Genomic DNA, 27,880 nt, shown 5'->3' with positions numbered 1-27,880 from the left:
TGTGTGTGTGTGGGAAGAGGGACACCACCTGGATCAGGTGTACATGAACAAGATCAAACTTTAGATTTGAGCTTTGTGCAAGAGCTACAACTAATTATTATTTTGCCTTGGCTAATTAAGTAATCCCAGAGCCCAGGATGAGATATTATATTTTCTTACATAACTCAAAGCCAGTCTGTTTATCACCATTAAAAACAGTGAATGTTGAACATTTAAGAAAGAAGTGGGAACCATTGATTTATTTTAATGCATTTATGCTTTTCGCATATAGCAGTTTGTAAAGTGGTTTGACAAACAAGTACATACAGGATACTCAAAATAACAAGAGAGCCAAACAAACAACATAAAATCAAGATTTAAGAACGTGGAAAAGTATAAATAATATAAGGCAATTAGGAAAATTACTGAATAAATTAAATAAGATAATATAGGATAGACTTTAATGATCCCACACCGGGGAAATTCACTTGTCACAGCAGCCTGTATACACAAGGTTAATGATAAATTACTCATTAATCAGAAATATAGAGAAGAAAGTCATTAAGTCAACATTAAGTCATCTATCTATCTATCTATCTATCTATCTATCTATCTATCTATCTATCTATCTATCTATCTATTAACATAAGACAACAATATGTTGATGATGAGTCTGCCATTGAAATCTTAGAAGATACATTTTCTGACTAACTTCACACAAGATTAGATAAACTTTATTGATCCCATACAGGGAAACTGAAGTGTTACAGCACTATGCATGATGCCTACAAACACTAGAGTACTATTATGGGCATCTACACCAAATGAAGCAGGAAAAACTAAAATAAAAGTCTCTACATGCTGGAGATGAAGTGATGAGTTGATCTCCTGTCAGTACGGAGATAGAGACAGAAAAAATGTCAAATCTTCTCTTGTTCTTGTGCTTTGAAGCAGTCTGCAGATCGCTGTGTTCGCTGCTAACCCTAACAGGGATGTGGCGGGGGAATATATTTCCTTCTGTGTCACAGGGTATCCTGTCACTACAGCCGCAGACACATGTGAACTTTAAGAGCCACCATGAATCACAGTAATCTGTCGACATGTCATTCAAAGCCTTTAACTTCAAAGCTGCACAGTCATATTTACTACTAATGTTGGAGCCACATCTGTGTTCTCCATTACTTGCATTCACAAGTACGCGCGCACATTGCAGTTGTGTGTGTTCGGTTACGTTCTTGGCTGGCCTACATTCACTACTGCTGTGTTTACAGAGGGAGTATGAATGTAAACATACAGTAACCATCGCTGTAAATCAGTGCTGAGTTGTTCTGCTTTACGGCTTCGCATCAGGCATTTTCTGCATGATGACAATCGGATAAATTCACAACAACATCTGTTAAAGAATGTGTAACTCTGATGATAATCCACATTTGCTGCCCTTTCTTTCTCACTCTCTGGTGTTCACTTTGCCTCAGATTGACCTTCACTTGTCCCATGGGGATTTTGTTCAGGTCGATACCGAGGATTTCTCCTGGTCTGTCCAGCAGGCAACATGGTTGAGTGGAGCCAGACAGACAATCTCCCCGCAGATATAGATCTCACTCACATTACTGCTGCCCATAATAGGCATGGCGTTGCATCTCCAGTAGACAAACATTTGCTGGAGCTGGACAAGGGCTGCCAGGAAGTAGACCAATCAAATCATATTGTCACCAGCTAACCAGGCTTGATTTTAATCACGAGATTGTTGGTGTGAGTGCTAACAGCAGCCCCACTCTGTGGAGGATACATCGAGTCATGAGACAGTGTAGTATTTAAGGAGGATGTTCCACAACAGACACAGTAACTGCGTATTGTATGGTGTGTTGCCTGGAGTAAGCAAGGCTTAGGCTTGAGAGAGAAAGCCTCATGATGTAACCGAATTGGAGAGTCCCCTGCTGAGTTAATGTGATTGAGCCATGCTGTCTAATCTTACTTTTAATCCAGATTAGGTTAAATTAGCAGACTAAACACCTTCCTTTAGTTATAATAGCAGGTCTTTAGTGTGTGTTTATCTGTAAACTTTGCTTTGATGCGCCTGTGTGTTTCCACATGTTGTGACATGTTTTATTATTTTCCTTGTTGGTGATTCATACTTAATCTCATTGACCTTTTTTTTAGTGTAATTCCTCATTTTGTTCCAATAAGTTTTCCCACAGCACGGAGAATACGGGGAATCAGATGTTTGTTATTTATCTGAATGGTAAACAAATAGTTTCAGTCTCCCAGTGTTCTTTTGCTGCGGTTGAACGAGTTATTACATCCAGAAACACAAACAACAATCTGTTGGAGCATGATTTTAAAATTACATGCGTCGGTGTCGTATTCAAACTTAACTTAGCTTTCTTATTGGTTTGTCGGCAACACGGACAGATGTTTTAAAATAAGACATAATAAAACATCCCCTATAAGATACAATCATTTACTATTCAGTTTGTTATTTAAAGAACCTCTGAATGTTTCAGCTATTCAAAACTCTGTAAATAAGAGCTCTTGTCCTCTCGTCACATGATTTCTGGCTCCTCCAGTACTCAACCATGTGCTCCTGCTTGAGATGGTGAAAGAAATCTGTTGTGTTGGCCTCCCTAACAGTGTTCTTACACTCGTTTTGTTTCTTGGAGATTTAATTTTACAGTCAAACCAATTGTACATCATTGTGTATTGAAGGCTCAATGAGAAGCATATTGAGATTATGTAAATAAAAGAGCATCAGTCAGCCCTCAAAACGGTGGAAAACAGAATATAAAACATGTTGGCAATATGGCATTTATGTTTTTTTCATTCAGATCTGATGTTTTCCTTGTTTCATTTTGCTTTACTCCACACCGACTTTTCCAGCTCTGCCAAACTTAAAAACAGTTTCCACACAGTTTCTCCTGCATAAATTGAAAATGCACATAAAAATAGGTGGACGAAAACACACTTTGGTATTTGTTTGCTCGTCATAGACAAAACGATTTGGGTTTTTGTCACTGTCATCACTTTCTGTTGTGATAAACCACTAATTTAATGAGCAGTGAATGCTGGCATGGCTGCAACTCTTATGCTGGATGTTGTGTACGAGAAAGCTTTCCACTCAGCCTCGTGTGCAGAAAGCATCTGTTTCCCCCTTCTCGATTTGGAAGAACACCAAACCCTCCTCACACGCCCAATGGAGGCCGGCCATACCATGCATTTCTAGTTTATCACACCTCACTTTTATGGTGTAGGAATGCTTTGCCCCTCTGTAAATGTCCGATTAATGCACCAAACGCGCATTATTTGAAGCTGTTGTGACCTGAAAAACACACAAACACACTGTCATTCCCTACTTTTTTGATCTATCTCTCTACTCGCATACAAACCCTGCTGATTTGGCTGCTGTTGCTCGGGATAATTGGTCTGAAATCGCACTGTTGGTCAGGCAAAACTCTCTTTGATACCTTTGTCCTCCATATGGTACTCAATACACACAGATAAGGAGATAAAGCAGTGAGGTGCAGCTGGTTTAGCTGTACAGCTAGGGTCTTTGGTAAGTCTTCAGGCCGCCCATCTTCATCTCTCCTGTGTGTTTGAGCAGAAAGGAGACTCCCAGCTTGTTTAACAATGATGCCACAGCAGTAGTGATTTATTGGATGAGGACTGGGAGGGGACTGTTGCATTTGTCAGTCTGGAGTCTCCCAGGGGAGGTCTTTTAAAGTGAGCACAGCTGGTACCCCTAACAACATATCATTGGAAAGGGGGGAGACAGGAAGTGAGGTCATGATCTCTCCAACACACACCCCAAATCTTAATACAGCGGAGAGTTTCTGTCTTATTTGTTTTCCAGTCCTCTGCCGTGACAGAGCAGATGTAATAAAAGAAGGAGGAATGAAGGGAAGCAGCCACAGAGCACATCTTCACACCAGACCTCTCAGGATAATGACGTGTTTGGTTTGAGATTGACACGTTGCTCTGCCAAGCCCCGTCGTGTACAAAACACTACGGTATCATTTGGTGCAGTGCTCTGTTTTTAGGTGGAGCCTGCACTCGAGCTGAACTCTCACCAGATTGTCAGTGTGGTTCCTCGCTGACCGCAGGATCCCCAAGTGGGGGGAGGGTTGTGGATTAGTCTAGCCAGGGGTATATATGTGTTATGGTGTGTGTCACGGAGGGTGGGGTTACAGAGAAGAGTTATGATGAAATCCAGTTGCAGTGAGTATAGGGGGGAGGTGGGCATGTGTTTAGGTGAATGGAAGAGAGAGAAACGCTTTTAGTCTTAATTGAAAGGTCACCATGGGTCAACCAGCAGCCAATGATCAAACAGGGTTTATGTTGTCATGTGTCAGAGAGAGAATGAGCGTGGGTTTGTGTGGATGTTAAATTATAGTGTTTTTGTGCCAGCTTTGTTTTTGTCATACCTTTGGGACATAAAGCTGAAACTGACTTTCTGTTTGTTTTTCAGCTTTTGATACAATGAAACTCTCAGCGTTTGAGCTGCCTCTCTGCAGAGTAGCAAATGGATGTCTGCATCAGGGCTCCAACTAATGATTATTTTACGATAAATCTATTATTTGTTTAATGTCAGAAAATGTTTCAAAATGTTGATCACTGTGTCCCAAAGCTGAATTTGATGTCTTGTTTTGTCCACAACTTGAAGATATTCTGTTTAATGCCAAAGACGACTAAAGAGACTTGAAAATATTCACATTTGTATTGCTGAAATTAGACAATTTGGTCATCTTGTCTTAAAAGAATGATTCAAAACAATTAGCGGTTAATTTAACATTCTAGTAGCTTAGCTCATGTACAAAGGCTCAGTCCTTGCCGCAGTGACCCAGGATTCGAGTCAGACCTGTGGCCCTTTGCTGCATGTCATGATGCAACAACAATCTTTATCTAGACTCATGCAAATTTAGACTCACATGCAAATTGTTGTTCCACTGTCGCTGTAGGGGCTTTTTTACTGTGAGCCATTCATCCTCTTCATTAGAGGAGGTGTTTATATGTACGGTTGTTTTTCCCCTTTGGTCCATGGCTTCTTTGAGAGAGGGAAATGGACCATTGTTTGAGAGGGGAAGTGCTGTTGGCAAGAGTCAGGGAAGTGGTCAGACGGCCACCTCCAATCCGTGGATTGGAGGCAAAGGGCCTGGCACTGAAACAAAACCCAGTTAAAGAGATGACTGTAATTATAACACCACTGTGTTTGCATATCACTCCCTGTGAGGGGCGATTTTCCTGCAGTCAGATATAAAAACCCGGCTTACTAAACACTCTGTTTGTTCACAGAGGTGACTCTGAAGGTTCACCTGAGCGATGCCAGCACCCACCAGCCCCTGGGAGGAGCCACCATCCAGCTCTTCGCCAACCACACTTCTGTAACCACAGAAACCTCATCAGCTGATGGCAACACCTACCTGCGCTTCCCCTACCGTCTTGGGACACCACTGGTCGTCACCGCAACCAAACAGGGATATGTGCCGAACTCTGTGCCCTGGACTCCCTCCAGATTACCTGGTAGGTGTGTGTGTGTGTGTGTGTGTGTGTGTGTGTGTGTGTGTGTGTGTGTGTGTGAGAGAGTGAGAGAGAGATATTTTAGGAGCATGAGTTATGATTTTTATATTGTGAGTGTTTAGAATATTGATCTAAATGTGTGGTGTCTATTAAATGTGTAAACATTGTGTGAGTTTGGGCCAGGTGTGTGAGCGAATGATGAGTAGAGTGCTCCATTACTAATTTATTACAGTAGATGCCAAAACCCAGTGAGAGGGCTGCTTAAGCTTCCCTTTCACTAACACACACTCACACAAAATACCTCCCAAGGGACTGCAGCACATTGTGTGTGTGTGTGTGTGTGTTATGGGGGGCCAGTTATTATGAACCAACCAAACAGCGGCCAATTGGATTATTACGCTTACCAGCTCTGAACAATGAAGGAGTGAAAGGAAGGAAGGAAGGACGAGCAAAGAAGTGCAGTTTGCTGGGTCAGACTTGTGTCCTGCAGAGCAGACAGGATGAAAGCAGGACTATTAAAAATGTATGAAGATGTTTTAATGACTTGTTATGTCCGATGGTGATCAGTAAAGTGGCCAGGTAGATTGCAGTTCGTCTCTTATCTGATCGTGAATTCATTCAGCCAGCTGATGTAGTGTTGTGTGCATGTGTGGTTTTGTTTGTGTTCCAGTATTTTCCTCCATCAGCCTGGACCTGCTACCAGAAAGAGCCGCTACTCTGATGGTGTACGAAGATGTTGTGGAGATTGTTTCAGGCTTACAAGGTAAAACGTGTGTGTGTGTGTGTGTGTGTGTGTGTGTGTGTGTGTGTTTGTGTGTGTGTATAGATATAGACATTTTTTGTGTGTTTTTGGCAATATATACAGCTCATTGTTTTTTATTTTTTTTAAACAAGTTTCACCAGTTTGTACTGCTGAGAAAAAAGATAAGATGTTTTATTGATCACACACCGGGGAAATTTACTTGTAACAGCATGTTACAGCTTGTATGCACAAGGCGGATAAAAAAATGTTCTTTGCTCTCCTGGCGCTCTCAAAAGTTGAAAGCTGTACAGTTAAAAGCGAGTCCGTAGTGAGTTATTTAGCTACGTCTTTGTGAGCTACATGATGCTACACTCTCGATATTCCCTCTGTAGCCTGGTTAACTCCTCTATCTTATTGCGGAGAGATCTTACATCCCCCATGGTAAAATACGGTACGCATGGGTTACTGTCTTTTCCGCTACCGGTGCTTAGATCCAGCTCTGCCTCCCGTCTCCTTCTCCTCACTTCACAATGGATCACCAGTCTTTCCACAGAGAGTAACAGCTGTTCTCGAGTGTAAACAAGAGAGCCGTGGCTTTATTTTGAATAGGTCACCCGATGTATCATGAAGTAGTCCGTATGAGAGAAAAAAAAATCTCTATAGTTACACAAAACAGATGGAGATTGGTGTAGAAAAAAATGTTGTTAGTACTGAAAATGACAAGGCTGGCTGCCGCCTATCTGTCACCATGTCAAACAACTCTATTAGTAGATGTTCTGGAGCTTTTGGTCCTATCACTTGATCTTCCTCAGCAGAAGTTTAAAATCACGAGCATCCGGAGGGAGCTCCGAGTAGAGCCGCTGCTCCTTTGCAGCTGAGACGGCTCGGGCATTTGATGAGGATGCCCCCCTGGGCGCATTACTTTGGAGGTGTTCCAGGCGTCCAACTGGTAGGAGAACCCGGGACAGACCCAGATAGCCCAACTGGCCTGGAAACACCTCAGGATCCCCCAGGAGGAGCTATAATGAGTTGCTACGGAGAGGGACGTCTGGAACGTCCTACTAAAGCTGTTGCCAAGTGACCCGACCATGGATAAGCAGAAGAAAATGGATGGATGGATAAAATTCTATTAAACCTCAGAAAGTTTAATATTTAAACAACTACGATGGGTAAACTCTATCTGCTATCTATCTATCTGCTGTTTACAAGCTCCACAACAGCTGCCTAAGGACCTCATGCTGAGATTGTTTTACAAACTTGTTTTCAACTTCATGAATGAACTTTCATTTTAAATTTTTCTGAACATTTTTTTTTTAATTTCCACGTACCCAAAGGTTGTGTTTTCAGCTGCAAGTAGACAGTAAACAGTAAACTCAGTTTTCTACTTCTACTGCTCAGTATAAACTTGAGGTAGAAGACAGTGAAGAGAAAGTGTCTGTGTTAAATGTTCCATTTTTATCCATATGTTTTCTGATTCTAGCTTTTTACCATTTTTAATAACAAAAATAAACACTGATAACGTCACATTTATTTTTAATTAAATCTAAAAATAATTAGCCTTACCTATACATTAAATGGCCTTCTGTCTAGATAATGAAAAATCCACTGTCCACCGACCACACATGCACAAATTTAAATCAGTCTGTATTTGTTAGTCAGCCTCTTTGTTAAAGCGTGTGTAATTATATTAGATAAGGCTTTCTCACTCAGGCACAATCAATATAGTCTCTTTGTCTGTCGGGTCTTTTGTGTGTCTGTGATCGACAAGGGAGTAATTTAACGTGTCAATTGTGTTGTTTGACTAAAAGAAAAACAGACACAGCACACATAAAAATAAGACACCATTAACATGCAAACCTCTTGAGTACACACTGCCCACAGCACGTGCCTGAGCGGAGCATAGTTTCTGCCCTCTGTCCGACACACTCTGTTTGTCATGATGTTGTGAACTTGGGTGCCCGCGGGAGTGATAAACCTTGGCATGTGGCATGAGGAAAGAGAATAAAAGTGGAGGAGGAGGAGGAGGAAAAGAAGGAGGAGGATGATACAGTATGTGCTGGAAAGTGGGGATGTGGGTGGAGCAGTTGGAGAGAATAAGGGAGAAAGAAAGGGGGATGGGCAGAGCAGTGTCCAACAGAAGGAGGAACAGATGAGGTGAGAGAAAAGTGGAGGGAAAAAAGACGAGAAGAGTTGAGGAAAGGAACACACAAAGAACAGAAATGGGGTCATTTCCTTTGACAAAAACAGAGCCACAGAAGGGAAATAACACTCATGCGTGAATTTCAAGAACAAGCCTCTGACAGAAACATGAAAGTTTAAAAGATGCACACGAATTGAACAAAATTCATGTCGAGTGCAACTAGAAACACAAACACGGTGAACACTCGTATACAGCTGGATCTGTGTCTCACTGCTCAGGAATGTGCACTCGCAGTTGGACCGCAATGACATCACCTTGCTGAGTCCAGCTACATGAAGTTTGAACTGTTTATTGCTCTTTATTTATAATTTGCTAATGGCAGGCAGAGACTGGATGGGATACAGCGATGGGGAGAAATGAAAAGGAAACAATTAATTGCACAAAAAAATATCAGAAGGAAGCATCACTACGGTCCAGAGGAAAAAGTCAAGCGAGACATTATCTCGACTCTATCGATCCGGAGTTACCTCCATTAAGTCTAATTTGATGGCTGAATTTATAAAAAGGCATTAGGCGAAGACAAGGAGTAGAAAATTGCCTTGTAAAACATCCTGAAACACACCAGTGTGTGACAGTGTTGCTGTCAGGTGAAAGCCTCACAACTGAAAATGTTTTGTCAGATTTCTCAACTGTGACATGTATATTTAAAAAATGTATATACAGAAAAATTGCACAGTCCACCTACACACAATTTATAGTGCCATACAGTGCCAATCAAAAGTTTGGACACACCTTCACACCTTGTTTTGTCTTTATTTTTTATTGTTTTTTACATTGTAAATCAAGATTGAACACAAAAAATAAATTATGTGGTAATCAAAAGAAGTGTAAACATGTTTTATATTTTAGATTCTTCAGAGTAGTCACCTTTTGCTCTGATAACAGTTTTGCACACTCTTGGCATTCTCTCAAACAGCTTCATGAGGTACCTGGAAAGCTTGTTGCCATGCTGGCCTTGAATTTTTAATAAATCGTCAGCAGTGTCACCAACAAACCACCCCCACATCATCACACCTCCTTCTTCGTGCTTCGCGGTGGGAACCACACATGCAGATACCATCCTTTTACCTTCTCTGCATCTCACGAGGCAATTGGAACCAAAAATCCAAAATTTGAACTCCTTGGACCAAAGTTTTCTGCTGGTCTAATGTCCATTTATTGTGTATGTTGGCCGAAGCAGTCCTGTTATTCTTGTTGGTCAATTACTGTGAAGAAACCGCTGTGAGGGAGCAGCAGTGGTTTCTTCACAGTAATTGAACCATGGAGGCCTGATTGATGCAGTCTCTTCTGAAACAGTTGTTGTTGAGATGTGTCTGCTACTTGAACACTGTGAAGCATTTATGTAGGCTCCAATATTAGTCTGGTAACTGTAATGAACTTATACTCTGCATCAGAGGTGACTCTTGGTCTGCCTTTCCTGGGGCGGTCCTCATGAGAACCAGTTTCACACAAACAAGTCCTGGACTGACTGACCTTCATGTCTTAAAGTAATGGTGTACTGTCATTTCTCTTGACTTAGTTCAGCATTTCTTGTCATAATATGGATTACTTGAATAGAGCAAGAAAAAAGGCAAGAAATTCCAATAATTAACTTTTGACAGGAAACAGCGGTCCATTAAAAAAAAAACATTACAGGTGACTACTTCATGAAGCTAAATGAGAAAAAAGTGTGCAGCAACTGTCATCAAAGCTAGGGAATGATCTAAATATGTTTAGATCTGTTTACCTTTTAAAAAAGACTCATATATACGTGTATATATTTCATAGGAATGTCACAGGAATTTTCTAAAACTGGACTCTGCAATTTTTAGCAGTTATTGTGCAAACAAGTAATTACTGCATTTGTTGTGACCTTTTTTAGCCACAGATTAAGACACAGTTGGTGCTCTAGTGAGCATTTACTGTAGTATGTGGGATCGACTCAAAATAAACTACAGTGCCCACAACTATGTTGCTCTTTGTAGTGTGTTTAACACAAGCAGTCTGTATCAGGCTTTGGCTACACAGGAAATACTTCAGGATAAAGTCATTATTGGTTTCAGGGATTAATTAACAATAAGAAATCACCAGCATCATACTTACTAATTTACCGAAGAGATCTGGTCTTTACTTTACTATTAGTGAAGTTAATATAAATAAACTTTAAAACTTTGACCAGTGGAACAAAGTTACTAAACAGCTGAAGACTGCATTCTTGAATATCTTGAACACCAAACAATTAGAGCAATAGAAGTACCCAGTGTTTGTGTTATTTAAAATGTACAGAACAATCTGTCAAACCAAAATTGTGTTGACGTATAGTTTGGTTTTTTTTTATGTCTTTATTAGGGAGTGATCTGTCGAGACATGATAGGAAATGAAGAGAGAGAGAGAGAGAGCCGGAAAAAGACAAGCAACAAAGTTCACTGGCTGGTTTTTCATGTTGTTGTTCATGGGTCATTGTCAGCGCCCAACAGAACAAAATGTCCAAAAACATCTTAAAAAACAATTTGAAATTTGTCAAATAGGGACACTTTCATAACACTTGATGTAGCATGTTTATGATTTCTGACATGTGTCTGTCCTCTTTAAGGTTTCAGGCATCAGCCCACTGTTCATTTCCAGCGCAGAGCTCTGAGTCTTCCTGCAAACACATCCTACGCCAACCTAACTGCTCTGCTCACTGTGGCCAGCACCCCATCGCACATCCAGCACTTTCCCCACCTGCAGGTCCTCCGTGGAAACGGCACAGGTGAGAGTTGACAGCCCAGAGGAGCTTAAGGTCATATTTGGACCAAACCGGGCATTGTGTGGGTGTATTTGTGATGAACATAATCGCTATGAAACAATCAGAAAAAATGTACGACTATTTTTTATCAATTTCTCTGATTCACTTCCTCGCTGTTGGCGCTCCCTCTCTCCCACTCACAGTCTGTGTCACTCAGCCCCTGCTGTCTCTCTCAGACAGACTAAATTAAGCTTCTTGGTGTCACTTTTGCAGCATAGATAGAAGCTGGGTATATGAAATAAACCAAGCAAGAACACAACTGGGAGAGATTTATAGTTTAGTCACAGACCTCTCCCTGGACAGCACTTAGTTTCAGTGATATTTCAGGCTAGCTGTGAAAGAGTTACCGGTCTAGTGGTACTGGTGACTGCAACGTGACATTGGGTTGCATTTCTCCAATCAAATCAATTTTTGTTGCAGCCCAAAACACAATACAGAAGTTCAATTGAAAGATAGGGAAAACCTACATTGTGATTTGGTCTGAATTGGATCCTAAGACTCTCCCAGGGTTAGTAGAGTGGGGCCATAGATGACAGGGGGAGAAGGCTGCTGAGAGGGGGGTGGGGAGTGAGGAGAAGAAGAAGCAGAAGCACATCAGAGAGGCTCTACCCTGGAGAGGCCTCTCTATCTGACCTTCTGAAACACAATAACCCCTGTGTGTATGCTCTCTGTGCCTGCACGCTTTCAGGCGATCTCATCCACGTCTTGATGTGTGTTTGTGTATGTGTGTGTTTTATGATTTTGTGTGTCCTTTCTCCTTCAGATTAAATATCATTCAAAAGCTTCCCCTCCCTGCAACTTGTACCTTCTCCCTCCAGGCAGCACAAGCATACTTGTGCTTTGTGACACTTTTCTACCCCTCAGTTGCCCCCCCCCTCTGTTTCCTTCTTTCCTGTCTTTCCCTTGTTTTCTTTCCTGTCTGTCTTTCCCCTGACAACTCTCCTTTATCTAAGCTTTCTTATGTTAACCCCCCCGCTGTCTGCTCCTTTCTCTGCTCCCCCTCCTGTGCACCTTATTCTCACTCCCTTTCCTTTCGGGCTGCGTTTTTCTCTCTCACACTCGTCTGCCTCCTTCACAGGGACCGAGAAGGGGTTTGAGTTGACTCCTGTAGCAGCCATCTCTGTTCACTTATTGGCCAGCGACGGAGCAGAGCTGCAGGTGAATGAGCCAATCACGGTGTCCATCCCTCTGCCGACTGACAGTGGCCTGAAGGAAAATGATCACATCCCTGCTTGGAGATTTGACCCGCGCTTGGGTATGTACTGACAGAAATACAAAAGCTTACTTATGTGTTTGTAACTTCCACTAGGATCCCTTTAAAAAGTGCAGCAGTAATATATTTACTCTTATGTAAATGAAACCCGCTTCAATGGGTGAATGATTTATGAAATTATCAGCACAGGAGAGTTAATACAAACCTTGTGCAGCCACTTGTTACTGGGAGTCAGGGAAATGAATGAATTTATTCATAAGGCCATTAAAAAATGAACATGCAGTGCCACGTTAATCTGCAAATCAAAACACAAATACTGCCACACATCACAAGATTGGACCGTGAATGCATAATCTGCTGGAGCTCCGTTAAGTCTTGAACTGAAACAATAGAAAAGGTTTCTGCAGTGCCGGCTCCAACACCAGCCACTCTGGACTAACTGATTTATTTCAGTGGTCTTAAATCTGTGTTGTCAGACGTCCCACATGGTGACACACCCAGTTCTTCTTGGACAAGCTGAGCTGAAAGACGGTGATTAGATCATCAGTTGAGTCAGACGTGTCCGCACTACAAAACATCATTCTCTCTGTGTACATTAGTCTCACATTTCCACATTATGCTGTGCAGAAAGGTCTGTCAGGACCTATTAAAATTCTTCTGGTGAAATAAAATGTACTGGTTTGTTTGATATGAAGTCGATTAACTGCTTAGCAGGGAAAGCTATGATGACAACATTGACATCCCATGTTAATTTGATTTGCCAATGCATTCATTAGAAGTTGTCTCTCCTTTTAGCTCTGTTTTTGGTCTCCACCTACTCCAGAGGAAATTATCCGGAAATTATCTTAAGTTGCTAAATGCGGTGCTGTTTTCACAAGCTAGTTGCTAACTGGGTCTACCTAGTCCTTGGTTTTGATCAGGTAGTAAGTATACAGCGGATTCATAAGATAAGTTTATTGATATTAAATAAATAAATAAATGGGGACGTCCTGGTGGCACAGCTGTTACAGTGGACACCCCATGTATGAATGAGCTGAAAGGCTCTGAAACTCTCTGCACAGTTGGGGCATAATTCTTGTAGGTTTTTCACTATGAGTGACACTTATAAATAATTAAATCACTGATTCCAGCTTCTTGAATGTGAATATTTGCATCTGGAGGAGTAACTGAATCCATTTCATTTAAATCTTCTTAACCAATCTGCCTCGTAAACAGCCTGTAGATGATGTAACTTATAAAACATATTCTCCCGTTATATCGATTTGACAAAAATACAAGGACATCTCTTTATTAGATGACACATTTTATAAATATGTTCTTGTCAGCAGTGTTGGCTCAATATACTGAGGCCTATCCCTGCAGTCCACATACGTGGAATCAGACCACATGAACATTAACAAGTATAATAGGTCGCTTGTCACCGAGTTAAATGCCTTCTACATTAAACATGTTTTAGTCCAATCTGCATGTCTGATGAGAAATCCACCATGAGAATATTCCTGCTAAACAGTCGGAGCAGTCAGTGTTTCACTGTTTAAAATCTGGACCAATCTTTTCTCTTGTGATGGTTTAAAGGATCTTGAGGCTCAGTTTAAAGTGCCAAAAGTATCAACATCAAGAGCTTATAAAAGGGCTTTGATAAAAGCTGAAAGAACATACACACACACACACTCACTCACTCTCTCTCTCTCACACACACACACACACACACACACACACACACACACACACACACACNCACACACACACACACACACACACACACACACACACACACACACACACACACACACTTGTAGCCTACGCACAGCCTGTAGCAGCAAGTATTTCCACAACAGAAGCCATCCCCGGACCCTCTCTCTCTCTCTCTCTGGGCTACATCTTGTGTTCCTTAGCAACCAGCCAAATAAATAACACAACAACAGAAAGACCCAACTCCTGATTGAGTTTATTTACGGAGCGGTTAAGTGTCTGAAATATGTGTGTGTGTGGTTATGTATGTGTTAAACTAAAGATTAAAAAAAAAACCCACACAGAAAGAACTTTGAAATCCGTCTGGAGGCCGATAAAAGCTCCCACACAAAGAATATAGTTTTGTTTACAAAGCACGCACATGGACATGCACACAAACCTGTTTCTCTCGTATAACTGACAACCTCTCATGTATTGTTACATGTAAATGGAGCATGGGAGAAATGATGTCATATACAAACGGATCATCCATTTGTGTGTGTCATTTGCAAACAGACGGACCTTCATCCTGAGAGGACGACAGCTTCCTCAGATGAACCGACTGCTATCTGTGAATGACTAAAAGTAAAAGACGCTGTCAGCTGTGTTGACTTTGCATGAATGGGAGAGAAGCAGAAGAAATATACAGGCTGTATTTGCATTGTGTCTTGTGGAGTATTGTATAAAAGCGTGGGAACAGAGTCATTAAATGTCAGTATTAAACAGGTCAGTCACACAGAGAGGACTCCCCTGTGGAAACAGTCAGACACAACCAGGGTGAATCCTGGCAGGGATGGGCTGTTAGAGTGTGTGTGTGTGTGTGTGTGTGTGTGTGTGTGTGTGTGTGTGTGTGTGTGTGTGTGTGTGCGTGTGTGTGTGTGCTGCTGAGTCACACAGCCTCTCGGCCTCTCTCATGTCTCTTTGCATCTGTTTCTCGTGCCTTTCCTCTTATCTCTCCTTCCATTCCTCCTCTTTGTCCACTCTTGTTTCCTCCTCTTGTCATGTGTTTTTTCCTTTCCAAGCTCTCGTATATTTGTATTTCCTTGCTGAATATCCTCTCCTTTCCTTTTTCCTTTCTCCCTCTTGAAGATCGATGTAGATTCTCCGACTACTTGATGTTGTATAAACATATAAATAAAGTAGCGCTCACCATACTTACCCTGAGACCCAAAAGGAGGGGAAGTGTGAAGGCACTACTGAGTGTTTCCTCTTGGAGCAGATTTACTGTGAGCCAATCAATCTGTGCCTTCGGCTTTGTTGTGTTTTTTTTGGGCACTGGCACTGCTGGAGCTGCTATTGTGGTCCTATTCATAGGCTGTCAGTGACATTAGACTGAGCATGCTGCCTCCCTGTGGGGGAGCTAAGTACTGACAAAACACTCTCCTTCACACTACTGAGCTTGAATCAGTTTTTACCAGCTATTAAAGCAACAACCTCACAGTTGCACACCGCTGTTTTGATATGATTATAGTACTTATGATCAAAAACTAGCAAGCAACAACAGCCAAACGGTGAGCAAGACAAAGCAGCCAGCCAATATTACTTACTAGTCCAACAGCAGGAAGCCAAGCTTGGCGTCTGTCTTTCAACCTTTTATTTCACAACTGGTTTTCTGTCATACTTTCATACTGGTGGTCATAACTGTGCTTTGTGTGGTAGTAAAAATGTCTTTAAAAGTGTTCAGTTAAGTTTAATTGAGTTTACTTCTGTCACATTACCAAAATCTTAGACCTTTATCAGAAATAATTCACACTTGTCAGGTATCTAAATGTACCTAAGTGGTTTGAGTTAATAAGAGTCAGATGGGAGTTTGCTACAGGCCTTGTCAGTTGTCACTTTGTTGTTGATGCACTCTGTGAAAGTGTCTCTAATGCAGAAAAATTGTTGGTAAATTTGATTTCAAGCTCTGCATGTGTGTTTGCGTGCAGGTGCCTGGATAAAGAGCAGCTGGGGTCACGTGCAGAGGGAGGGTAACCAGCTCAGTCTGACCTACATTGCTCCCCAGCTGGGATATTGGGTGGCCGCCATGTCCCCACTACACTCAGGTGAGAAGCTGCTTTGGCACAGATTGTATTTACAAATACAAAACACATTTTGGCATATCAGATCTTGTAAAGATGTAGAATATGTCATTGACAACAAATATTAAAAGACAGTGAGTATAACACTTCTTGTCTGTCCAACAGGTCCAGTGTTCGCGAAGGACATCAGCATGTACCACACCGTGTTTCTCTTGGCTATACTGGGTGGTATGGCCCTCATCCTGCTCTGCCTGCTCTGTCTGCTGTTGTACTACTGCAGGTGTGTGAAACACTCTCCACAGCAGCACGTCTCATCTTAACCCTGTTGACTCCATCACGCCCCAGAGTTCCTGTACTATGCTTCAATATAAACCAGAATTATCATTATAGGTGTATGAAAACACAGAGAATTAAGTCCTATACTTTGTATTGTAGATAATTTAAGTTAAGTACAATTTAACCAGAACTGGAAATATACATCATTAAGTTGATATCTATGTTTCTTTTCTTGGCTTTCCACCTGGTTTCCATTATAAATGTAAAAATGCCTCTGCTGTATATAGCTGCGATTTACAATCTTATGGCGGCTGTAAAATTATGTGTGTGTGCATAGTGGAAAGAGAAGAAGACATTGTGAGTTCATCATCAGTAAATGGCGCGACTTACCTGGCTCTCACTGCTGGAGATGGATGCTGTTTTCCGAGGGGCTGTTTGCCATTGAGTCAGCAGGGAGGGCTGTCTGGGTCGCAGTGACTTTTCCACAAAAATATGAAGATCTTTTCTCTTAAAAGTTGTCAAAGACACTACCTGTTACCACATTACTATTGTTTGGTACAACATCGTGGGTAGCTTGAAATTTCTTGTCTTAACTATCTCTCACTGCTGACACAGTGGCTGTTTTCTGGGTTTGCCCAATACTGGTAACTTAACCCATATAAATTGGGTGTCTTATGTAGCTGTACTGTTGTTTGTTCTTATAAGGGAAATGGCTATTTACAACTTTTTTTAGTGCTATTTGTTTTTTCTTTTTTCTTCTGAATCAAACTTTTTAAAAAAGCTACAAATGCACGTTTCATCATCATATTAAAGTTAAAGTTGCATTTTTTTTTCATCAGGTTTATAGGTTTGTCTCCAAGATGAGGAAACAATATTTTCACTGTAAGGAATATACAATAACACGAGTCAGTTCTTATGACTGGTGATGTGGAACATATGAATGTATTGTAGTTGACTATTTTAGGATTTACATTTTCCGGTGTATAATACAGCGTAGGAGAGGCCATCACATTAGTGCCAGTGTCACATGTTTGTATGGCACATTTAATTCAGCATTAAGTTACACAAAGACAGAAGCTTTGGGTTAGCTTTGACTAGGATACTGTTGTAACGTTAACATAATGTATTATCTGCTGTAAATATAAGCACCACATTCAGTGGTCCAATAAGAAATGTCTGTTTTTATCATAGTAGTTGTGTACAGAAGAAGTATTTAAAATCAAACTGATTCCTCTGACTAAAACGAGACATCTGCTCTGTCTCTGTGTTGTACAGGCGCCGCTGCTTGAAGCCACGAGTGTCTCACCGCAAGCTCACACTGTCCTCTGGTCTGGATGGCAGTAAGAGGGATCAAGCCACCTCCATGTCCCACCTGAACCTCATCAGCAATGAGGTCTGTCTGACTCACAGAGAGTGATTCAATCACTAGTCTACAGTTTAACTGTGGGAGAATATCAAACAAAGGAAGCCCTTTCTTAAGACTTGGCCTGTTTGGTTTCAAGCTCCCTGTGTCAGAGAACATCTGCATGAAATTTATACCCCTCCGTCTTCCCTGGAGGTGCTGTACTGCAGCTCAGCCCTTCATGTAACATCCCTGTGGTGGACAGAAAAAGAAAAAATAATATTTCAAGAATCAATACTGTAAAAATTACTTTCGTAATTATGATTGAATATGAAGTTTAATTTAGTTTTGTGTCTTCGTTATATCTTGATTTTCAGTAGTATATTTAAACATTTTCTTATTTATTTTTGTCTTTAGGCGCAACTGGAACTCGTTTCCACAGCAACTGAGCCCGACATGACCACACCAATGCTGAAGCCTTTCTCATACGAGCACCAAGACAATCAACGTCAACACAACATAATCCATCACAACAAACACAGCCGCTCCTCTCTCGGCAACAACAGCCACCACGGCTCATCTCTTGGCAATCTGACGCCTCGCAGCAGAGACTACCGGCAGTCCGTGGAGACTTTCCAGTTAAAGACTGCTCTTTCATCCGGAACAGACCGGGGCTACCGTCAATCATACACCTCTGTCTGCTCAGGCAACCTGATGTCAGATCCACTGTCCTCAGCCAATCACGGGCAGATGTCTGCTAACCAACTGGGCGGTGTTGGGATTGTTGATTGCATCTCGCCTTCCTCTCCTCCTCACTCCCCCAGTAGAGGGGAGGGGTGTGAGTGCAGAGGTCCTGACTACCTTCTGTCCCGCTCTGTGGACCACCTGGAGCGTCCCAGTCTGCCGTCGCTCACCCGACCGGGCCAGCTGCTCTGCTGCGGCTCTGTGGACCTCCTGAGTGGAGGAGAAGGCTACCCGAGGGTGCGTCCTACACTGGTGATCCCAGCACACTACATGCGCCTGCCTGGAGAGCACCCTCTGTCTGGTCAGGCCCTACTCCTGCAGACTGATCAGCAGAGTGACTTGGAGACCATCCAGGCTGAGCTCAATGCTTCACATTCCCAGCAGCCCCTTGGGCAAACTCCCACCGACTGCACCCCAGGTCCCACCAAACAAGGTGGCGGCCTGTCAGAGTCTATGTCTATCCCAGCAGCACTTGGGGAAACGGCTCTTGTGGAAATAAACAGCGAGGACACCTTGTTGGCTGAAAAGACTTTAATGGAGTTAAGAGGGGGGAAGCCTCTGCCTCACCCGCGAGCCTGGTTTGTCTCACTTGATGGACGCTCCAATGCTCATATTCGCCACTCCTACATCGACCTCCAGCGGGCGGGGTGCCACAGCAACACACCAAGTGGAGGGGGTCAGCAAGGTAATAATAGCAGCAGAGGGAGGCGCGGCAACAGCAATGATGCCAGTTTGGACTCCGGCGTGGACCTGAACGAGCCAAGAGCAGGCCGCAAGGGGAGAGACGGAGAGCGGGAGGAGAGGGAGATTGGGAGAGACAGGTCGAAGAGCACAGCACCAGCCATGGCCTACACTCAGCTGGTGTACGTGGATGATCTGGATGTGGGAGGCAGCGAGGAGGAGACACCCAAAAACAGCCCACAGGACAGTAACACAGGATCCATCCTGTCAGACAAAGCAGAGAGTCAAAGAGGGGATCAGGGGCAGGCGGATGTGGAGGAAAAAACGGGAGTACAAATACAAGAGCAACCACCCTCACTTTCCTCTTCATCCCCTGCTTCTCCTCCTCCCCTGCCAACGCCAGAAGGAGAGACTTTCAGGACTGATCATGCGCTGCTGTCAGTCTCTCCTGATGGCGATGCAGCACATGAGGATGGAGAGGAGGAGAAGAAGAGTCCCTGGCAGAGGAGAGAGGAGCGACCTCTGCTGGCCTTCAACCTTAAATGATCCACAGATGACCACTTAAAGGATAGGCTCACATTTTCTAATCTTGTAATGGAGTATTCACATGTCTATGTACACTGAGATTGTTTTCGGTCGCTGTAATTGTTCCTCCTGTCACATACCGGCCCTTCAAAGAGATTTAAATGTGAGTTATGGGGGGAAAAGACAGGCACAGATAAAGATAATATGTGAATTGTCTTCATTTTAGTTTTAAATCACTGTCCTCCTGAGTCATTACATCTTAACACATAGACATATATTTTTACATTCAGTGTCAGGTACACAGCCTGATATCATTATCTCCAATGTTCACAGTGAGTAAGGTCCATAAAGGCACACCTCATAACTCCAGATTTTACCTTCAATCATCAGATTTTTAAGTTTTCTTCAGTATCAAAGTAATGATGATGAGGTGATACATCTATGGATACACTGAGAATAGAAACTGCTAACAGCTGATTCGGCACACTATTAATGGTGCCAGTTTGCCTAAATATATTAACACTTCTTGTAAAACAGCACCAGCACCTGGTAATAATCTGTACATAGTGCAAGTCTAACAGATACTATCATTTACTGATATGGGAAGGTGAGTAACAGGAACAACTATATGCTGAATCAGGCACGTAACGAGCATTTCTGGTTATAATTTGAAAGTGGTTAGAGCGCTGTGACTCAGCGAGGAAGCACAAGAGGCAGTTTTATACCAAAAAGGGCAATAACTTAGCTTGTCTAACTCGAGACAGATATCAGCTCCAGCTGAACTTTAACAACAGAACAAGGACTGTGGATTTTCACCCTCATCTCTTTACACCGAAATCGCTTCACAAAGTGACAGGAGGAGCGATTAGAGCGGCCAGAACTCTTCACTTGTACGTATAGGGGCATGTCATGTTCAGAATATGAGCCTATCCTTTAACCATGACTCTCCCCTGTGCCCAGACCGTAGTGTGAAGGATACGACCATGTGAATTGAAGCCCTTTGTTTTTCTTAATTATAGCACTGAGAGAATATTTCAGCACTGGGATCCCTTCTAGTCCAGAACATAAAGATCCTTCATGAACTTCCAGGTCTTCCCCTTTTATCAAATGACCACTGTTGTCCTCCACTCTATCCCCCTCACCACACTCAACATAAACAAACCGCTCATCGCACACGATGTACACATTGCCTGAGGGGAGACAGACGGACTTTGGAGGCAAAAAATTTGAATATTTTATGCACAACAAATATATGCCTTTTTTTCTTTTCTTTTTTTTTTAAATAAATAGCCTTGTAAGCATAAAGGAACTGTAGTAGAAACAGATGATGGGTGTTTCTCACAAATGAAAGACTACAGGAGCCTTTTTTCTCGAGCCATATTGGCCCCAGTCCACTGACTGTAAAGAGCTTGCCAGGAAACACACGACACTACTTTAAAAAAGTGAGATTATAACCCATTCTGACTGATTTTTAAGATTGTGGAGCATCTGTGCAAAATACAGCAAGCGATTCAATGTGTTAATGTGTTTCTGCACAAGAATCACCCCTGACATAAACATGTAAATCCTGTACTTTGAATGGTTTTTGAGGATGTTGCTAGAATTTATTCTGGCCCGTCAGAAGGCTATAGGGGGTGTTTACATGATCTTCACAGGAGACTGAAGAAATTAAACCACTATCCGCACTGCAACATAATCTGATAATGTGACACACCACTATGCTGGTAGGCAACGATATAATGCCACCACGAAACTGTAACCCACCCAAAATAATCGTGAGGTGTAATAATATGAAGGGTTTTGTAATTGTTGAACCACTGACTGGCATATTTTTTGCTCTGAAGGCTATGCATCACTTTTATACGTCTGCTTGAGATGCCTTTTTTTGTAATTTTATTCACTATGATTTTAATTGCCAACATGAAGTATTTTACCCGAAAATAGGCTATTTTTTATTTCTTCAAATATGTTAAGGGCTTTTCTTCTTCATCCGCCTTATTGTTAGAGCTGCAAAGACACATACTGCTTCAGTTTTACCCGAAAACCAAACAACTTTTTGCATGCTGTTTTTCACCTTAATCGTTTACCGTTTCCTCATGTTCCAAGTGCCTTTGAACAACCTGATTCTGCAACAGATTTGTGGAAACAGATTATTTATTTCTCGCCTTCTTTTGCCTTCAGCTTTTCTCCTCTACCTCAGCCCTCCCTTTCTCTCCCCTACCCGTGAAAGAAAGCATGCAGTAAACTTTCCTCAGCACTAGCGTGTTTCAAGCTACACCGCAGACATCTCTGAAAATGTCTACCAGCTGCTGCAATCGTAAAAAAAAAAAATCCTCTACAGTAATCAGCAAGACACCGATCTCTCTTTGAGTAAGCAGTTAAGGATTTAGCAGGGGAGTATGTGAAGCAAAAACTGCAGGTCATTTCAGTGCATTTTCCTTTTTTTTTTTTGTCTTTACGGAGGGTGAATGTTTGTCTTGAATGTGTTTATGTGGCGGCAGTGTTTGTCTGCGATGCTGCTGGCTGCTGAGTTTGTGTGTCGTCAGACTGTGTCCATGTGAGAGCGCTGAGAAATAATCAACGTACATTCACTCGAGGTTCATATAGCCATAGCAATCATATTACAGAGTGTGTATAGTTCTTTCCTTTTCCTCTACCTGGTCACAATGATGTGTGAGTCGGTGTTGTGAATGGCCTCTTCTCTCTCTTAGTATCCCACAGCAACCTCCAGTTCTAGGGTGGAGTTGCAATACAGCATCCTGAGTGTGTAACTTGGTTGCTTGCATTATATTTGAAGCCTATTATTCTGAATAAACAGCCAAACTGGAAAGATTTGTGTGTGTGCGTGTGTGTTTAATTCAACAAATATGAAAGAAGCCATTTGCAGCATGCAGTAAGTTCACATTCAACCACAGAAACGTCCATCAACAATAACTCATAAGGTAACAGACTGCTACTCCCACCATGTAAGAAGGAGCGCTGCCACAGGTCCTTCATTCCAGCAGCTGTCAGACTCTTTAACACCAGTATGACTTCATGATTTTCTTCTATATGTTTCTTATTGATGTGCAATTTTTTATCCACCTTGTGTATATGAGGTGCTGTAACAAGTGAATTTCCACAGTCATTCAACTTAACTTGTGCTGTCTTGTCTTGACCTGTCTTTACTTGTCTTGATCTGTCTTTACTTGTCTTGTCTTTACCTGTCTTGCATTGACCTGTCTTTACTTGTCTTGATGTCTTTACTTGTCTTGTCTTGGCCTGTCTTGTCTTGATCTGTCTTTACTTGTCTTGTCTTGACCTGTCTTTACTTGTCTTGACCTGTCTTTACTTGTCTTGTCTTGTCTTGATCTGTCTTTACTTGTCTTGTCTTGACCTGTCTTTACTTGTCTTGTCTTTACCTGTCTTGTCTTGATCTGTCTTGACTTGTCTTGACCTGACCTGTCTTGTCTTGTCTTGTCTTCTCTTGACAGCATGTAACCCATAGTCTTGAGGGTTTTTTTTTTTAATCTACGGGATTTAATATAAAATAAATACAGAATATTAATTATGTTTTAACAAGGCTGGATTACCACCTCACCAAATCAGATAACTGTCCTGGGGCAGTAGAACCTAAAAAGACCCAAAATTTGCATTTAATTCTCTGCACATGTTTAATTTAAATGCAGATTTACCTTATAGGATAAGTTTAATGTGTTTGCTGTAGTATATGTTCATTTTAATGTATGTAATGTATCTATCTACATGGTGCACATGTTTGAATGTTCAAATAACCACAAACTGACACAAACCAGGATCCTATTAGTAGAACAGAGAGCTCTGTTTGTGTTAAAATTAGATAGTAGTTAAACATTTGGGTACCACTGACGTTAAGAGGTAGGAGTTTTCCTCTGTTTTCCCTCCATCGGCCTGTAGGCGGTGCGGTTTCCTTCGGCATTTTCTTTGTTTTTCCATCTCTCTGCCCGCTGCCCGTGATCTCTATCACACGGCGGCTGGCAATTTAAAAAAAAAAAAAAAAAAAAAAAAAAAAGATTTGTATGATGGCGGAGGACAGTGAATCCGCGGCCAGTCAGCAGAGCCTGGAGCTAGACGACCAGGATACCTGCGGGATAGACGGAGACAACGAAGAGGAGAATGAGCATATGCAAGGGTGAGAGGACTGGCCCTGTGCAGCCCGGGTTGTGTTGGGGAAACGCAGTAACGTTATTTCAGGGCAGTCCCTGTTTGTGCGCCGCTGCCTGTTTATGTGTGTGCTCGCTCGGGAGCTAACGGGGCTAGCCGACACAAACACAGCCATTATACAAGGCCGGTCATTTTTAAAGCCAGTAACCATGGGAGAGAGTGCTGATATGAAACATTTATTGCGTTTTTTATTTATTTATTTGTGTGTTGTTGTTTTTTTTAAAGCGGTGAATTCATACTCTGTGCTGAATGACATGATGACAGCTAACCGTTCAGACTAACCGTTAGGTAGCTAACGGCTAGCTCAGCTGTCAAGTCGTTGCTATGGTAGCTAACGTTAGCTCCCTGCTGCTGCTGCTGCTGCTGCTGCTGCTGCTGCTGCTGTGGGTCAGACTTTGTTCAGTGATGTCCTCCTGTACGTTTGTGCTCACATCTGCAGGAGTCCAGGGGGAGATTTGGGGGCCAAGAGGAAGAAGAAGAAGCAGAAGAGGAAGAAAGAGAAGCCAAGCTCGGGGGGAGCCAAGTCTGACTCTGCCTCTGACTCTCAGGAGATCAAGGTGCGATGATGACCCAATGAAATGTGATTTATTTTCTTCTTTTTGTTTTTAGCCTGTAAAATCTCAAACTATAACCCAAGGGGAGCCAGACTGATGAGCAAGGAAATATGTTTCCATCACTGGGAATGGGTCAATAGTGGTTATCCAACCATGGCATACAATAATAAGCCTAGAGTTAGTGAAGTAACACTGATTATAATGCTAATGGATTCCTCTCGCTGTCTTCAAAATATGCACTGTCAACAATACAACCCATGGCTGCTGCTACAGTACCAGGACTGACACTGTTTCTCTCTCTAAGTCCTCAATCTCTATATGTTCAAATAGTGTATGTAATGTAGCATGTTCATATGTTATGTTCATGTTTATTCATGCAGTGATGCTTCAATACTTTGTATTTGCACTCGTCACTTTCACACACAATCATTTCACATTCATACAATGTTTAATACATTTTATTTTATAGGTGCCTTTCTGTCACCCAAGGACACCTTTTACAATAAATAAGAGTAGACAGCAAATAACAAAAACAAACAAAAATAACCATAAAAGTAAACCAAATCACAAAAATACAACATTAAAAACAGGTTAAAACAGGACAGTGCAATTGAATCGGATGGAAAAGGCAGTTTTAAACAGGTGGGTTTTGAGCGTAGACTTGAATTGTGAGAGTGAGTTGATGTTCCTTATGACGGGGGGTAAGATAGTACACTTATTCCTCCATCCATCCATTATCTGTAACCGTTTATCCTCATCAGAGTCACGGTGTGGCTGGAAGCCTATTGCCGCTCACTCAAGAGGCAGGGTACACCCTGGACCAGCTCATCATACATAGAGTCAAACAACCATTCACACTCACATTCACACCTACCAGTTTAGTGTCATCTATTAAGTGCACGTCTTTGGACTGTGGGGGAGAACCCATGCCGACACGAGGAGGGCCCAGCCGAGGTTTAAACCAGGAACCTTCTTGCTGTGAGGCGACAATGCTAACCACTGCTCATACAGTGATACTTCCTCCAATACTCTGTATACACTTTTCACTTATCCACACAATCCTTTCACATTTATACGGTGTATAGTACACTTATACATATTTTATTTATATTGATTGTATTTCATTTCTCTCTTGTTTTTTAATGTTTTCATTGTTTTTCATTGTATTGTTGAGCAGTATATACGACAAACAAAACTAAAACTAACAAAAAACAGTCAAATCAATCTAGAAACTCATTTTCATACAACATCATATCAAAGGACACAGAAACCAGGACAAGCCTTTGTCTCAGTCTTCACAAACCTGAATAATGTCTGCTACCTGTATACCTTATCCAGCTGCTATGTGGGCAGGTGCTCGCTCAGCTTGAGTTACTCAAGTAGTTAGATGATCTGTGCGCTGAAATGAAACTTGACATCTGACAGAGAGTAGAGGAAACATTTAAATGGTTCAAATTGTTGTTAATTTCTCCTGAAAAGATGAGAAAAGTGGGTGAGAGAGAGTTGGAAAAAAAATCATCTGGATCTACACCATGTACTGCAAAATCTGGACAGCAAAGCATCAGGAACAACTCCACAGAATTTAAGTTTCACTCCTAAAACGACAGCAAAGAGAGACAAAAACTTGAAAATACGTGCCTCAACAACTTACTAAGAATACTACTAATGCAGGAAAAAATATAATAATAAATTGTGTATTTGTCACATCCTGAGTGACCAAACCAAGCATAAGACTTAAAGGGATACTTGTGTGTTTAAGCAATATCATGAGAGGGAGCGATGTTGTACTGAACATCAGCGCGTTGTGATTTTGGTTGTAGTAGTCTGACAGTGTGCTGATATTCAGTAAAACATCACACCTCAAGTGTGAGCTCTACAAGCATTGTTTATGAGTTAACAATTAGAAGTGATGACAGGTTTGTTTGTTTATTTTATCATTTATTCTGCTTCACCAAGAGAAATAGTTTTACAGCTGGACTGGGACTGCACTGTTGCCGAGCAACACATAGTGGCACAGTGGCTTGCTAACTAGTCTACATGTTACCGCAGGACAGACGATGTTAATATTTTTTAGGCTTAGCCGAGCCTGGAAGCAGTTCAAAGCTGATGTAGTTGTAGTGTTACAGCTTTGTTTTTGCTTTTCTTTAAGTTGTCTCGGTCAGCTGATGTCGTATGAGCACACCTGGAGGTTTGTGCTGAAGTATCCAGGCTTATTTTCTTCCCTTCGTTCTCTTCTGACGACCATTCATAGTTTAAGTCAAATGTTATTTGTGGGAAAAATGTTCATCTTTGCTGCGTTACAACCTAAGATCAATAACAACTGTTAATTAGATGAATTCAGAACAGCTGTGATACATGTGGTCAAACGTCCCAGTGATGTTGTGGTCTATGTCAGCGCTCATGGGACAACTCTTGTCCAATCAGATTACTTGGTGGGAGCTAACCGTTATATAAATGTAAACCTACATCACAATAACAGTGTCTGACAGGGCCATGTGCTGATTTTCAGTTGTGGACGTGGTGTTTTGTGAGTCGTGATGATCTGGTATAATGTGAACGGTCATATGTGTCCAACGTCCCCCATCAGACACTTTTTATTTGAAAGAGATATAAATGTCGCACATGCTCTTGGTTGTGTTTTTTTGGCTGCATTCTTTGGCCCGATGATGATGTCCACTGCTCTGTCACGCAGGGAAAGGTCCATTCATGTTGTGTTCACGGTCTTCTTCACTTCCTTTCTCTGTAATGCAGAACCCTGGCTTGCCCATTCAGAAGCTGCAGGACATCCAAAGAGCCATGGAGCTGCTGTCCTGCCAGGGTCCAGCAAAGAGCATCGACGAGGCGGCCAAGCACAAGTACCAGTTCTGGGACACTCAGCCCGTGCCGAAGCTAAGTGAGTAACCGAGAGCGAGTGATTAATTTGAATTGTGCTACAAAAATAATCTGTGACCATGTTTGACAGAGTGATTAATCATTAGCTCGGCCAATGAATGATTACAAAAACTGCTTAAGATTTGCGTCCCTGACTTCAGCTGTCAGCAGAAGCTGTTTCTGTGCTTCAGTGCCATCTACCGGGTTTATCTCATCACAGTCTGTGCTACTCAAAGCCAAGTGTCCCAAAAACATGTCAGATGTGAAGTTCAGTGGGGGTCCAGGCGTACTCTCTGGGCATGCTTAGTCGCATTAGATTAAGCTGTTACCATGACAACGATTGGCTAAAGATCAGGTCTGCACAGGAGGGCGAGTGCCATGTGCTCGCCTGGTCAACACGGGACCAGCAGAAGCAGATTTTTTTAGTGTTACCGTCAGCAGTTTTGGTCTGGTCAGTGAGCACAGTTCAAGAACAGGACGTTTTCAGGAAAATAGTTTATGTCCTTGATGAGAGTTGTGTCTTTTTTTTTTTTTTTTTTTT

General features: G+C 42.0%; 2 protein-coding genes across 2 annotated transcripts in view; both read left to right on the top strand.

Annotated features, from left to right (window-relative positions):
* Positions 1-5,255: 5,255 nt before the first annotated feature.
* On the top strand, positions 5,256-22,564 carry fam171a1 (family with sequence similarity 171 member A1; the record flags this gene model as incomplete). The annotated part of the gene is made up of 8 exons (XM_027287125.1): positions 5,256-5,493; positions 6,161-6,253; positions 11,005-11,163; positions 12,278-12,454; positions 16,072-16,188; positions 16,330-16,444; positions 17,716-17,833; positions 18,200-22,564. Coding segments are annotated over 8 exons (2,571 nt in total), but the record flags the coding sequence as incomplete, so codon positions are not given.
* A 1,031-nt stretch (positions 22,565-23,595) lies between these two features.
* The window catches only part of nmt2 (N-myristoyltransferase 2), a 10,275-nt gene continuing 5,990 nt past the window's right edge, over positions 23,596-27,880 (top strand). Inside the window, exons 1-3 of the mRNA XM_010736026.3 lie at positions 23,596-23,882; positions 24,354-24,471; positions 27,220-27,361. Coding sequence (XP_010734328.1) covers positions 23,770-23,882; positions 24,354-24,471; positions 27,220-27,361 — 373 coding nt within the window. The 5' untranslated portion in view covers positions 23,596-23,769. The remainder of the gene's footprint in view (positions 23,883-24,353; positions 24,472-27,219; positions 27,362-27,880) is intronic.

This window comes from Larimichthys crocea, chromosome XIII (assembly GCF_000972845.2).
Source record: "Larimichthys crocea isolate SSNF chromosome XIII, L_crocea_2.0, whole genome shotgun sequence".
NCBI lineage: Eukaryota > Metazoa > Chordata > Actinopteri > Sciaenidae > Larimichthys > Larimichthys crocea.
The sequence above is the reverse complement of the archived record's forward strand: the minus strand, read 5'-3'. Positions and strand labels throughout refer to the sequence as shown.